Here is a 15000-nt window from a genome sequence, read left to right as displayed (position 1 = left end):
AGGTCACGTGACCTCGTTCTGATTTGATTGATTTACAGGTTTTAAGCATAATGCCAAGCACTGGGGCAACTAAGGCCATTCAGCGCTGAGACGGAAATTGACAGCGAAAAGACTCGAAAGATGTAACAGGAGGAAAGTCTTAAAAAAGTTGCACTATGAATCAATTGTTAGGGTGGAAATTAAGATGGAAGAAAGGGAACATGAACGGAGGTACAGTAAAAGGAATGCCTACATTGCGCCGCATGAGGTGCATTGGCGGCAATACCCTCCTACAGGGGTGACCTCCTGATACTCTGGAATATACACTAAGTATGTATGTATGTGCATATCCCACAAAAATGCAACCACGGAATTATGTCATCTTTTATTTCCAATTACGGGAGACCGCGATTTCAGAACACCTAGATCATAACTTCCTACCGCGGAATAATCATAATTCGTTGTTATATGTTATGCTTTGCTTCGTTACGCAAAGGTAGTAAGTCGGCTTCCTGCAAGTAAAGTCCTCCAAGTAAAATCTCCGGAGGTCCGTCTTTAGGATATCACGGGACACATTTCAAATACTGAAGCAGGAAAAGAAGAATGGTCCTTCAGTAATCGAGTTACCATGGTCAGGAACGTGATGGCTCATTCTGCACAAGGTTTAAAATGTATCTTTCAAGTATGGAGAAATCTAAAAGTACTTTTTTCTTATGAACTTGATCCTGGAATTTTTTTTTACATGCAATCTTCATAATAAAGGAAATGCAAAATACAATCTAATGCACTCATTCTTGATAATTTACAAAGGCAATACGTTCATTCTCATCAAAGGAATACCTCCTGAATTCCTTAGTAATGAATAAATAACAAATGCATTCCTACCAATGCAGTACTTGGTAAATTCACTCTTAGCTACGAAAAAGACTGCGAAAGCACTTTGAAAATTTCATTTTATATGACAAGAGAAAGTGCAAATGCATTTTAACCAATAGGATATACTGTTGACTGATTTATTATTCACGAAAAAGAATACAAATGGGTATAGACTGGATGCATTCTCATGGTTTAGAATCCAAATTGGTACAGATTGATTGCATTCCCAGTGATCAGATAACGCATTCTGAATATTTAATGTTAAATCATAAAGCATAAGCGAAAACATTCTTCATCTCAAAAGTAAGCATCGAAATTCCTTCTAAAGCGAGAACGAAGTGCGAAAGCACAACTGAAGCAGAAGTAACAACCCTCTTCCTCCCGCCCTTCACAACAAATGAAAGCAAAAGCCTTGATACACCAAGCACGTTCGAATGCAGAACAAGAGGACAGGGACAGAGAGAGAGAGAGGGAGAGAGAGAGAGAGACGCTCCTTTTATTTTCTTTTTTATTTCAGAAGGCTCCCATCCCCCCCCGGAGGATGATGTTTCTGACCTTCAAAATGAAAGTCTCGACTCGACTCGCAGAGATAAAAATCATTTCTCCGGGGGAAGTCGACTGACTGTAGCCGCGGCAGGAGAAGAGTAAGCAGCAGGATGCAGCTTCGCCCCTTATCGGGATAATATCTCCGGGATGCTGAGCAAGGCCGGCGTTACCAGCATTGCTAGAATTGCACTGCATTGCCGCAGGCTCAACTGAGGACCTGGCTGGAATGCGTACGCGGCCAAAAACTTGGGCATAGTCTACGTTGAGAGAGAGAGAGAGAGAGAGAGAGAGAGAGAGAGCGCTTTCTCCATCCTTCATTCATCAGCTTCCGTCATGCTTCTCATAATGTTACTGGAATTTTGCGTGTCTTCTCAAATAGGGTATTATTATTATTATTATTATTATTATTATTATTATTATTATTATTATTATTATTATTATTATTATTATTATCAATGGGAAAAAGCGACGTTCCTAAATACTGATGGAAGTCCAGCGTGAATATGCGAAGAAATATCAACGGTCTCTCTAAAGCAATGCAATTACAGTTAGTGATTATGTAAGCTGTGACGAAGCAATAAAATAATTCTCTAATATTTGGCATTGACGTATCGATCCATTTTTTTTCTTGACGCAATCAAAGCTTAACAAAAAACGCAGAAAAAAAATTAACACCATTCCTGTATTCTTATCGAGTGGTATTTTGTGCCTGAATTTTGATAACTAAAACAATCATGACCGTAACGTAATCCACATGAATAATATAAACGTGGGACCAAATAGAAGTTATTATCAATTATTTTCACTGGATTTGATTGCATTCTCGCGTTTAAGAAGTTCACACGTTCGATTCCTGATTTTTCTGCGGGACCCGTCCACTACTAAGTTGCTTGAGTCACGGCTTTTGATTAGGTAGCATAAATAAACACACACATTATATATATATATATATATATATATATAATATATATATATATATATATATCATATATATATATATATATATATATATATATATATATATGTGTGTGTGTGTGTGTGTGTGTGTGTGTGTGTGTGTATGTATGTAGTATGTATTATATAACTGTCCACTACTAAGTTGCTTGAGTCACGGCTCTTTTGATTAGGTAGCATAAATACATACATTTTATATATATATACATATATATATATATATACATATATATATATATATATAGTATATATATATATACTATATCTATAACATGGATATATGACATCAAGGAAGGCAAATGAATTCGTGGTCACATGCTCAGTTTACATTGTCGTATCTTTTTTTTTTTACTTCCCATGATCACATTCACAAATGCAAGCATAAACCAAAGTACACATTAAGCTGCACATGTACTACACGTACAAATCACGCGTAGATACATTATCTGCTTTGTCTATGCCAATAACATCTCTACACCAACCATCGAAGTTGAATATCCATCAGCCGATAGGCGTCCATCGAACACTGTCTGGCCGAGACATTCGGCGGAAATGGGTCCTCTTAACGCCCAGAGTAACGTGTTTCGCAAGGTTATTCTAACGTCCACTATCACGCCCGACGTCCATTGGAGAGGGGACATGGGTCCCCATGAGTACCCCGGCCATGTGTGTCCCCGCACCTCCTCCTCCACCTTGTCCTTGTCAACCCTTCCCCCCCGGGGCATGCAAACTCCTGTCATAACCCACCATACCGGACTGTTATCGCTGTGAGTACGCGGCAATCAGTAGCCCGTTTGCTTACCTTGACGGCCTCTATCTTGTACTTCATCATGTTGGTGACGTCCTCCGCCATCTCCTTGACGAGCTGCAGGCCGTCGTTCCTCTGAACCTTGGCTCCTCGGAAGTTCTGCAGGGGGAAAGGAAAGGCATTTCGTTAATGGTGTCTCTCATTGTCATGTTCACATATCAATGCTCTTGATTTTGTAAAAATTTATCTTTCGAACGTTATTTTACATTCATCAAAATTCATGCTGTGATTTTGTTTTTAAAAAATGAATTGCTAAAGCACTATTCCTGTCATCTGTACTGATAGCTTCTCTATGTTCATAGAGAGCTTGCCCACGTTCCTGCCAAAATCTCTGAAAAAGCGGTTGCAACTCTCATATTTTAAAATGTATACTAATCTAATGTGATCCACTTTTATCTGCTCTTTCATTCTTGCATACGTAATCCTGATGGTGTTGAAATGTAGTACGAATTTATAGATCTCATCCTTTAGTTTTCATTGCTATAGTTACACTCTAAAAATATAAAAGCCAGAAAGGTATTTTTGGCCCCAGCATTTATCAGAGCTATTATTATCACTAAATTATTCTGGCAAGAGACGCTCTTTCAGACACGTACTGTTGAATGTTATCGCTACATCAGCTGCATCAAAATTGTAGTCTTCGCTATATTTCTGATTACTGTTTTTTATCTGGTACTACATCTGCCGAGTAACGTGCCAGTGTGATTCATCTTCCGAAGGAAGAAGTTAATATGGACAAAATAATTGAAATAAGGAGGACATCATCTATAGAGTTATATATATTATACAATATAGACAATTTTGGTATTGGTCAAATCACCGATATGGCCAACGTTTTATTTGGTATGGTCACGGCAGTGGTTTGCATTTTATAGTCGATGGGTAGCAGCCCCACCGCCAAAGAGAATTCTAGCAACCGTGACGTCACGCAACGTCACGCTCCAGGGAACTTTCTCCATCCAACAGGAGACCAACATCGCGCCACCAGCCAATGAAGATTCAAGCATGTGACCTGCTGGCCCATCGACTATAAAATGAGTAGACTACACCAGTGTCATCATTCTACTCCAAACCACTGCCATGACCATATTCGGTTGAAGCCGAATGAAACATTGGCCATATCGGTCATTTGGCTAAAACCAAATGTGTCCACTGTGTATAAGATATAACCCTCTACGGTTCATGTCCTCCTTATTTGACTTACTTTGTAAATAACATGATACTCGACGAAATTCCCGTTTATCGGCTTCTCCCTTCGGAAGATAAATCACATCGGCAAGTTACTCGCCATATATAGTACCAGAAAAAAATAAAAAAAAATAAGCATAAATATAGAGAAGACTCTCTACAAGATTAATGCAGCTGATGCAGAAATCACTTTCAACGGTATTATTATTATTATCACCATTAACCTAAGTACCCATAGTATCAAATGATATCACAAATGATACCTTTAGAAATATCAAATGAAAGGTTTCCATTCTTCCGAAAAGGTTTAGTAGCTTAGATCCTGACTGTGTGTATAAATACATATTTTCATAAAGAGGCCTGAACATTAATGAATGTTTTATATGAAAAAGGATATCAAGTTTTATTTCACAATATGAACAGAAAGAAGGCACGAATGAAAATAAATAATTCATATCGCAGTATTCAATGAGTGCACATACACTCACTCACATTAATATTAAACGCAATCCTTTGCGTAAAATGATTAAAATCTTTACATTATTCATATCCATATATTTTACGAACAGATGTATCCTTCCACAAAAAAAAGAGCACATTTACACATCTGAAATCAGTTATTATAAAGTACAAACAGGAACATCGCACGAAGGATAAATAGATCTGACTAAGCGAGGCATTCGCAATTACAACCAAATGGCGGGAAACTTTTTGAATCAGATATAGTGTGAAACATTCAGTGCTGCCACCAAGCGGCAACTTTCCCGAAACTCCAGGACAGGAGCCGTGATATTAACGTCCCCAGATTAACAGTACTCGGGCTTAAATGGCCGTCATTTCTTTTCTCCCTAATGCACAGCGCGGACGAATGGGGGATTTCTGACTGAAGGCACTCCAAAAATGGATTTGTTTTTCTAATTTTTTATACGATTTAATGTATCGCTGAAACAACACACACAAACACACATATATGTGCACTTGTACGTATGTACTATGTATGAATATATATATATTATATATATATATATATATATATAGTACATATATATATATGCAAACGCACATATATATTTGTATAGTATACTATCTATATATACATATATACATATATAATAAATATATGTTATATATATATATAATTATAAATATAATAAATAATATATTATATATATATATATAATATAATAATATATTATCTATATATATATATATATATATATATATATATAGATATATATATGTGTGTGTGTGTGTGTGTGTGTGTGTGTATACACATAATGTATATATATATATATATATATGTATATATATATTTATATATATATATAAAACATATAATTCGGCTATTTATACTAAAAGACAAAAGCTCAACGAGAAAGGCGCACTAGCAATACGAGCACGCATACTTGACCAGCTAAATATTCATAAAAAGCAAAATCTCGATAAGGTTTTCCTTCACCAGAAATGATCTTGAGCAATATTTTGTGTATATACTGAATCTACCGATCATTTTTACACCATATTTATCTATTACTAATGATCAACATTTCCTTGAACTTTCCACTTCCTTCCCCACTTTTGGGTATGTTGATCACTCCAACCAACAAACGAAGATCCTTTCACTTCCGGTGGGTTCGAATCCTGCCACAGGGGGTGAAAGTATCTATCCATCTATCTATCTATAATATATATCTATATATATATATATATATTATATATATATATATATATATATATATATATATATATATATATATATATATATAAATCCTGCCCAAACCGCCTTTCAGCTTCTTCGATGCTTATCAAAGTATATACTTGCCTGCCCTCGAATTAATCCCCTCCTCTCTCTCTCTCTCTCTCTCTCTCTCTCTCTCTCTCCTCCTCTCTCTTCCTCTCATCTCCCTCTCTCTCTCCCTAATCTCTGCACACAGGCTTCTTTTTTTTTTATCGCTTTTCCTTTCTCTCCTCCTTAACTTTTTTTTTTACCCTGAGGAAATCTTACTTAAGGAGGATTCAGAAGCCAAAGCCAAAAGCAGCCACTCCGTCCTCGTGAGTTAGCTCGACATTATTTGGTGTCGACCAAAGAGCTAATACGAAGATTGTGATGCAATTACGTCGGGATAAATGCAAAGAGGAAGAGATGGTAACTCTCAATAAATACTGTCATGTAATTTAGTCTGGATACGCGTAAACGCAGAAAGCTAGAGACAGACACGCACTCACTAAATGAGAGAGAGAGAGAGAGAGAGAGAGAGAGAGAGAGAGAGAGAGAGAGAGAGATACACTCCTCATGAAGCTGTGTTATCATTAATATTTTTGCTATTCTGTTTGCCACTCTCGTTTCCGTCGACGAGATGAGTCCTTTCCATTACGAAAAAGATGAATATATATATATATATATATATATATATATATATATATATATATATATATATTAATATATCTCCTATCTATAAAACTCTCTCTCTCTCTCTGTTTTTCTCCAATGAGCTCATTTAACTTTTCAAACACACGAATGAGGTTCGGAGAAGAATTTTTTTCACAAAAAATAAAACAATTTATCTTCTTTCAGGAAGCGAAAAAGTAAAGGGTAAATTAGAAATAGAAAGTTCTTAGGACGAAGTAATTAAAATATCTAAAAAAGAAATCAATACATTTCTCAGCATCTTAGAATATGCATACAGTAAATCTAAAATTATAAATACGTTCATTTTATAAAAATGAATACATTTTTGTCAAGTTTACATAGATTATACGAACTGCGGGTTCAACCACGATTCAGTACTGTAGTATGAAGACAATCTCAGTGATGGGGAAAATTTAGAGTGGTTCTAGTTAAAACATTTTCCACTCACACAAACACACACACACATACATACAGCACATGCAAACAAATATGTGCATATATATATATATAATATATATTATATATATATATATATATATGTGTGTGTGTGTGTGTGTGTGTGTGTGTGAGTGTGTGTGTGTGTGTGTGTGTGTGTGTGTGTATTTGTATGTCTATTTCTATACCAGTTGGCATTTTTGTGAAAATTATAATAATTACTTATATATAATTTTGAATATATATTACGTAGATATATACAGCCATATATATAAATATATATATAGTATATATATATATATATATATATATATATACTACACATATATAGATATATATATATCTATATATCTATATATCTATATATATATATAATATATATATATATATATATAGTATATATAGTTATATAGTTATATATATCAGAGCATCGTTCCACGCTTCTTTTCTCTTTCGATCTGTATGGCTCCTCTTCCTTACGGTTCGCCGACATTTAATTCAGCATTAAAATTAATCCACATTTACTAAGTTTCCAGGAATCAGCATTATGTTTTTGCCCTCCTTTCAGCCTTTAATTCTAACCTCCGCATATTTAATATCAGCATAAGTTATATATATATATATATTATAATATTATATGTTATATATATCTATCTCTATATTATATATTATCTCTTCAATTATATAATCTCGTTTTTTATTATTTATTAACGACGACCCGCAAATATGCTAATACTACACTCAAGTTGACGATTTTAAAACCATACTTAAAATAAAACTGTTTATTAAAAGTAGTACAAACTCCTTAATTCATTAATTCGTGTTTTAAGTGTTCTGGTCATTTCTCTGTCCGGCCGCACTTTTACTGTCCGCCCTCAGATCTTACAACCTACTGAAGCTAGAGGGCTTCAAATTGGTTGGTTGATCATCGACCCTCCAATCATCAAACATATATAATTGCGGCCCCCTAGCCTCAGTAGTTTTTTCATATTTTATCCAAGGCTAAAGTTACCCATGATCGTGCTTCTGGTAACGCTATAGGACAGGCCACCACCGGGCTGTGGCTGAAAGTTTCACGGTGCGCTGTTCATACAGTATATACGCTGTACCGAAATCTCTATTGCTCCCAAGAAACATCTGTGCATTTTTTTTTTTTTTAGTTGTTTATGGTTATTTGACTTTAAGCAACGTCACCTTTCATTCTTAATGCTGATGCCAATAGGAAGGGCACACTAATTCCCTCTTCTGGCCAAATCCGAGGAAGACACGGAAGCGAAGGTTTAGGGAAAATGATCGGGTCTTAACTCCTGTGAAGAAGACCGGCCTCCATTCCTTCTCAGGGATGGAAAGTCATTGGAGTCGGGGCAAACAGATACACACACACACACACACACACACATACACAGAGAGACCTTACCTTACCTTACAGACCTTACATCTTGTTCGGGTTGCCCCAGGTCCCTCAGTGTGAGGCACCTCTAATGTCTACCAGAGAGTTGCTAGTACATCTTCCGGTATATTTTTGCATCTTCCAATCTTGGATGGTCTGGGATGCAGTTTAGATATTTGTCGAGCTTATTCTTAAACACATCTACGCTCACTCCTGATATATTCCTCAGATGAGCTGGCAACGCATTGAAATAGACGCTGCATTATCGATGCTGGTGCGTAGTGGATTAATGTCCTGTGTGCTTTTTCCTTATTTTTCCTGGTATATTTTGGGCACTATTAATCTACCTCTGCTTGCTCTTTCTGATATTTTTAGTTCCATGATATTTTCTGCTATTCCTTCTATCTGTTTCCATGCCTGAATTATCATGTAGCGTTCTCTTCTCCTTTCCAGACTATATAATTTTAAGAATTGTAGTCTTTCCCAGTAGTCTAGGTCCTTAAGGTTCTTCTATTCTAGCTGTAAAGGTAGGACCTTTGTACACTCTCTATTTGTGCAATATCCTTTTGATAGTGTGGGTACCATATCATATTGCAATATTCAAGTGGACTACGAACATATGTTTTATAAAGCATAATCATGTGTTCAGCTTTTCTTGTTTTGAAGTGCCGTAACAACATTCCCATTTTTTTGCTTTACATTTTGCCAACAGAGTTGCTATTTGATCATTGCATAACATGTTCCTATTCAATCATCACACAAGGTCTTTAACTGCTTCCTTATTTGTGATGGTCTCATTATTAGGTCCCTTATATGCATATAGCTTTCTTTCTCTGTCTCCATAATTTATTGATTCAAATTTATCAGAGTTAAATACCATCCTATTTACCTCTGCCCAATCATATACTTTGTTTAGGTCTCTTTGTAGAGCGTTCCTATCTTCATCACAAGTAATTTCTCTACTTATTCTTGTGTCATCTGCGAAACTACTCACTACCGAATCCTCAACATTACTGTCTATGTCTTCAATCATAATAACAAACAGTATTGCAGCTAACACCCGTACCTTGCGGCACACCGGATATTACCTTGGCTTCATCCGATTTCTCGTCGTTTGCAATAACTATCTGTTTTCTGTTGTGTAAAAATTCTTTTAACCATCTTCCTACTTTATCCACGATATTGTGTTTTCTAATTTTCTTCGCTAATATATTATGGTCTACTTTATCAAAAGCTTTTGCAAAGTCTAAATAAACCACATCTGTTTCATTTCCGCTTTTCATATTTTTGAATATGTTTTCACGGTGGACTAACAGTTGGGTTTGTGTACTTTTTCCGGGTACGAAACCATGTTGTCCTTTATTAACAAATTATTATTTTTTTATTAAATGTTTCATAATATTTTTCTTCATTACCCTTTCATACACTTTCATTATATGTGATGTTAGACTCACAGGCCTATAATTACTTGCCTCTAGTCTTGATCCACTTTTGAAAGTAGGGGTAATATACGCTAATTTGCTCATCATATATCTTGCCTGTATCTACACTTTGTCTTATAATATGCAAGTGGCTTTGCGATAGAAGAACTACTTTCTTTAACAAAATAGCAGGAATTCCATCAGGCCCTGCAGCAGCTCCATTTTTAATTTCATTAATAGCCTGCACAATATCAGCTTCATTAATATCTATGTCAGCTAAATATTCACTATTTTCATCCCTTACTTCTATATCATTATCTTCATTATCTATTCTAGGGGTGAATTCTCTCTTATATCGTTCTGCCAGTATGTTGCAAATTTCCTTTTTTTTCATTCGTTAATCTCCCTTCAATTCTCAGAGGGCCTATTTCTATTCTTCTTTTATTCATCTTCTTCGCATATGAGTATAATAGTTTGGGGTTTTGCTTGATATTTAATAGGGTTTTTCTTCCAAGTCCCGTTTTTCATTTTCTTTTGATTGTATAATCTTTTTTTCTGCATTTTCTATCTTACTTTTTAGTTCTATAAAACTTCCATGCATTTTTTTCTTTTGCAAGACCTTTTTTCCACTTTCTGATTTTCTGGAACAGATTCTTCTGTCTCTTGGTATGCATGAATGATGTTTTTCTTTTCTTCTTCGGTATATATTTTTCCACTATTATCTCCATATTTTATATAATATCTCCGTATTTACCCTTATGTCCCATCACTTACGAAAATGTTATCCCAATCTTTGTTTAATTCTTCATTTTAATTTCTGACCATTTTATATTTTTACTGTAAAGTTGTATTTCCATATCCTTCCCACTTTTTTATTTTTTCATTTCTTGCTTATCTCTATTTTCACTTGCTTTGGAATGAACTGTTAATTCTATGACATTATGGTCTGAAATACTCGCATTATAAACTATTATTTCTTTACATATTCATCTCGTTCACAATACTAGGTCTAAAGTATTTTCCTTTCTTGTTGGCAGGTGATTTATTTGTTGAATGTTGTATTCTAGTAGCATATCTAATACTTTTCAAATTGCCTCTTATCTTCTGCACTACTATTACTCTCTTTTTTATATGTATAAGTACAACCACAATCTCCTATTCGTTCTTTCCATTCTACGAAAGGAAAGTTGAAGTCACCAGATAGGAGAATAGTCCAGTCCTTGTGATTTCTACATATATCATCCAATTTTTTTCAATTATTAAGTCAAACTCTTTAGTATTAGGAGGTCTATATATTACTATGTTCATCAATTTTTCAGATTCAAATTCTAGCCGCTATTAGTTCACATTCTGAGTTACTATATTTCTCATATATTTTTCCTTGTTTTTTTGTCTTTCCATATATTGCGGTTCCCCCTTGATTCCTATTTTTTTCTATCTGATCTATAAGTTTGGAACCCTTTTATTTGATCATCATTCCCAGTCTCTTGGGAATAACCAGGTTTCACTTATATTCATTATATCTATTTTCTTTTCATTTTGGTTAGTTCTTCTAAGTACTCTATTTTTCTTTTTGAGTTACTCGTACTAAACCCTGCGCATTCATCACTATGATGGTTTGCGTGTTTTTCTCCTTCATTTAATACTGATAGTAATAAGGATTTTCCCATGTCTCTTTCCTGTTCTGGTATGTTGTTCTTTTTTTCATTTCCAGAAATTCTGACATTAAAAAAATCCAACTTTTCCATAATATTTGATCTTCCTTCATCATAATTATTCATTTTGTGTCTGAATCTGCAATTTTCTTCCGTTTCTGCAATATCCTCTTGCATAATAAATACAGTTATTATCTCTGAGTAGAATTTCGGAGCTGATGCTTTGAAATTCTTTGCTGACACCTCTGCATATCTCATTGGTGGTTTGCTTTTCTCTTTTACCTGATATTCTTGATTTCTCTCTTTATTTTGTTTCTTTCTTATTTTGGATTTTATTACTTGGTTGGTTATTTATTTGATTATGATTCTGGCTACAGGGTGCATATATTTGCATTTTTGTCGAACTTCAAATCCTTTTCCTTCTTTTAGGTTTTTACATATTTTGGATGCAGATCTCTGCAATCATCCCCATATCCATCTAAGTATGCACATTTACCATATATTTCATAGTTTTGACATATCTTAGGATGTTTTTGTAGTAACATCTTTCTCCAAATCTGCAATTCCCTCTTTTCAAAAGGTTGCAGATTTTGTCTTTCTTGTCTATTTTTTCCTCTTTCCGTCATTGTATAGATCTGGTAGAGCCTCTTCGGGATTTGCTTTTCTGTTGTCATATCGTAATTTATTTTTCTTCGTAGGTATGCTGCTTTATTGCCTCATATGTAGTATCAATGAGTATCTCTGCATCCATACTTTTATCTTGTTCTTTGTTTTCCTTATTTTTTCTGTCATTTCATTTTTGTTTACTTCTGTTTTTCGTTTTCCTCTTCTTCTTTTTTCTTTTTCTTCTTCTTCTTCTCTTCCTCTTCTTCTTCTTCATCCTCAACTATTTGTACATTCAATCTTGATTTAATAACATTGTCTATCCATGATAGACATGTTGAACAAAAAATTCTTGTATCTTTTCTCAAATCTTGTATTACCTCAGCACACTGTGGATGGGTCGGAATGTTGCATGCAGCACATTTTCTGATTAGGTTTTTGTGGATTGACTATGCTATACCAAACCTTACACAGTTTGCATGCTTTTGGCATTCTTTTTCCTAATGCATCAATTAGTATATTCACAAGATTCACCTTATTCATTTTCTTTGTCGGAATATGTTGGTTTATGTATATTTTCTTTATGAGTCTCTTGACCACTTGGATTTTATTTGGAACTTCTTCATTATTTCAAGATGTTTTCATTAGATTTGTTCCAGTTTGAAGGATTATATCCTTCTAATATATCTATGAATGCTTTTGTATCTTTTTTGGTTAGGACTGTTGCTGATTTCATAGATGATAAATGCCAGTTTCCCTTCCTGCTACCTCATCGTATTGCGAATCTTGCTAGAACACGCAAATTATTTCGCCACCTTTTCCCGCAGTTGGAACTTACTTGCCATCTTGTTCTGATTTATAGTATTACACTTGATAAACTAACTTAGAAGGACGCTTTATCCTACTATTTTCACACTAATCTTATCACCGATAGTTCACGAACACTTCTAGATATTTCTCAAATTCTAGTCGTATGTTTAAACTTGTGATATCTGTTGATTATTGACTTCACGCGGGTACGTCTCACCAAGCAAGATGGCTACTACGAGAGAGAGAGAGAGAGAGAGAGAGACCCAGCACCAAACTTTGGCACCAGATGTATGTGAGAGAGAGAGAGAGAGAGAGAGAGAGAGAGAGAGAGAGAGAGTCATCTTCAAGTCATTCCTCCTCTGTTGAGTCATCAAGCGGAAGTGAGTATTGCCCTTGTATATCTAAATTCGAGTCCTTCTCGGACTAATTCCAGATGTATTTCAAGACTTAAGTCCTTCAGAAAGACCTTCCTCTTCCATGAACTCTGGGGATGAAAATGTAATCTCTCTCTCTCTCTCTCTCTCTCTCTCTCTCTCTCTCTCTCTCTCTCTCCTCCTCTCTCTCTCTCTCTCTCTCTCTCTCTGCTGAATGCCCATAAGAAAAGTCCTTGCTCTTCAGCCAAGTCTTGCTCTGAAAGCACAAATGGTTTCCTTCTTATACAACCAAGGACTCTTTGTCCTTGCTATTACCGAGAAGTCCTGCTGTGAAGTTTGTCCTTATCCCCCTGGAATCAAGTCCTTCCCGACGTCAAGTCCCGATTTGACAAAGCTGTCGCCCGCCCTTGCTCTTCCATAAACTTTCGAATTGGAAACGTCGTCCTTCTCTCTCTCTCTCTCTCTCTCTCTCTCTCTCTCTCTCTAGAGTGGAGTCCTCCTCGACGGTAAGTCCTGAAGGAAGAATGCTGTCCTCCACACTCTCGAGACCCATCCTTTTTTTTTCGGGCACCCTCCCCCCCCGCACCCCTTCCAACCCCCAGCCAAACACTTTTATCTCCCGAGGCTTTTCTGAAAGAGTACGATGTTATTTCCTTGTATTCCCTCTATTCTACTCTCCGCCAAACTCGTTTCCTCCTAATCTTCGGCTCCCTCTCTTCCCCAAACCGTCATCGGCTCCGTCGTTGTCACTCTTTCTTTTCTCCGGCATCTCACGAAGGATTTTCCTTGTCAGCCAACTTCGAGTTAAGGCAAACTCTCTCTCTCTCTCTCTCTCTCTCTCTCTCTCTGCGCGCCAGTCTATTTCTGTCTGTCTGTCTGTCCGTTTGCCTGTCTTCGTTTGTTGTAGTCTTTTTCTTGCTTTACGGATGTTGGCAATTCTGACTCCCCTTCTCGGCAAAATACTCCACAGCTTCCGGTTTCGAAGAGGATTTTGAGCAACAGTCGAATAATATTTGCAGTAGGATCTCTCTCTCTCTCTCTCTCTCTCTCTCTCTCTCTCTCTCTCTCTCTCTCTCTCTCTCTCTCCAACAACAAACAGAGAGACAAGCAAAGTTCGTAACGGAACAATAAGGCTCTCGCTCTCTCTCTCCCTCTAACAACAAGCAGAGACAGACCAGCAAATTTTGCAAAGAAACATGAAGAATCTCTCTCTCTCTCTCTCTCTTCTCTCTCTCTCTCTCTCTCTCTCTCTCTCCACTAACAAACGAAGACATAAATGAAAGGTAACAAAACAGTTCTCTGTTTCACAAACAAAATACTCATCGCAAACTTAAGTTGTCAATAAGCTTCCGGGCAACACAGGAGGTCCAATCAGTTTCGCATGGAATGTCCTCTCTCTCTCTCTCTCTCTCTCTCTCTCTCTCTCTCTCTCTCTCTCTCTCTCTCAGGCAAATGCTCTCCTCAAGCTTAAGCTGACAATGACCGTCCCAGCAACAACAGAAATTGAATATTTTTCGTAATGGAATGAGAAGAGTATCTCTCTCTCTCTCT

At 36.1% G+C, this 15000-nt stretch overlaps 1 protein-coding gene across 6 annotated transcripts in view; it reads right to left on the bottom strand.

The window, feature by feature from the left end:
• LOC135198484 (voltage-dependent calcium channel subunit alpha-2/delta-3-like) overlaps positions 1-15000 on the bottom strand; it is a 585611-nt gene that overhangs the window by 238633 nt on the left and 331978 nt on the right. For all 6 annotated transcript variants that reach the window (XM_064226069.1, XM_064226067.1, XM_064226068.1 and 3 more), the window contains exon 3: positions 3158-3262. In XM_064226069.1, the coding sequence (XP_064082139.1) occupies positions 3158-3262 (105 nt within the window). The remainder of the gene's footprint in view (positions 1-3157; positions 3263-15000) is intronic.

The sequence above is a fragment of the Macrobrachium nipponense genome, chromosome 22, assembly GCF_015104395.2.
Source record: "Macrobrachium nipponense isolate FS-2020 chromosome 22, ASM1510439v2, whole genome shotgun sequence".
Taxonomy (NCBI): Eukaryota; Metazoa; Arthropoda; class Malacostraca; order Decapoda; family Palaemonidae; genus Macrobrachium; species Macrobrachium nipponense.
Note: the sequence above shows the minus strand (reverse complement) of the source record. Positions and strands in the feature narration are given on the sequence as shown.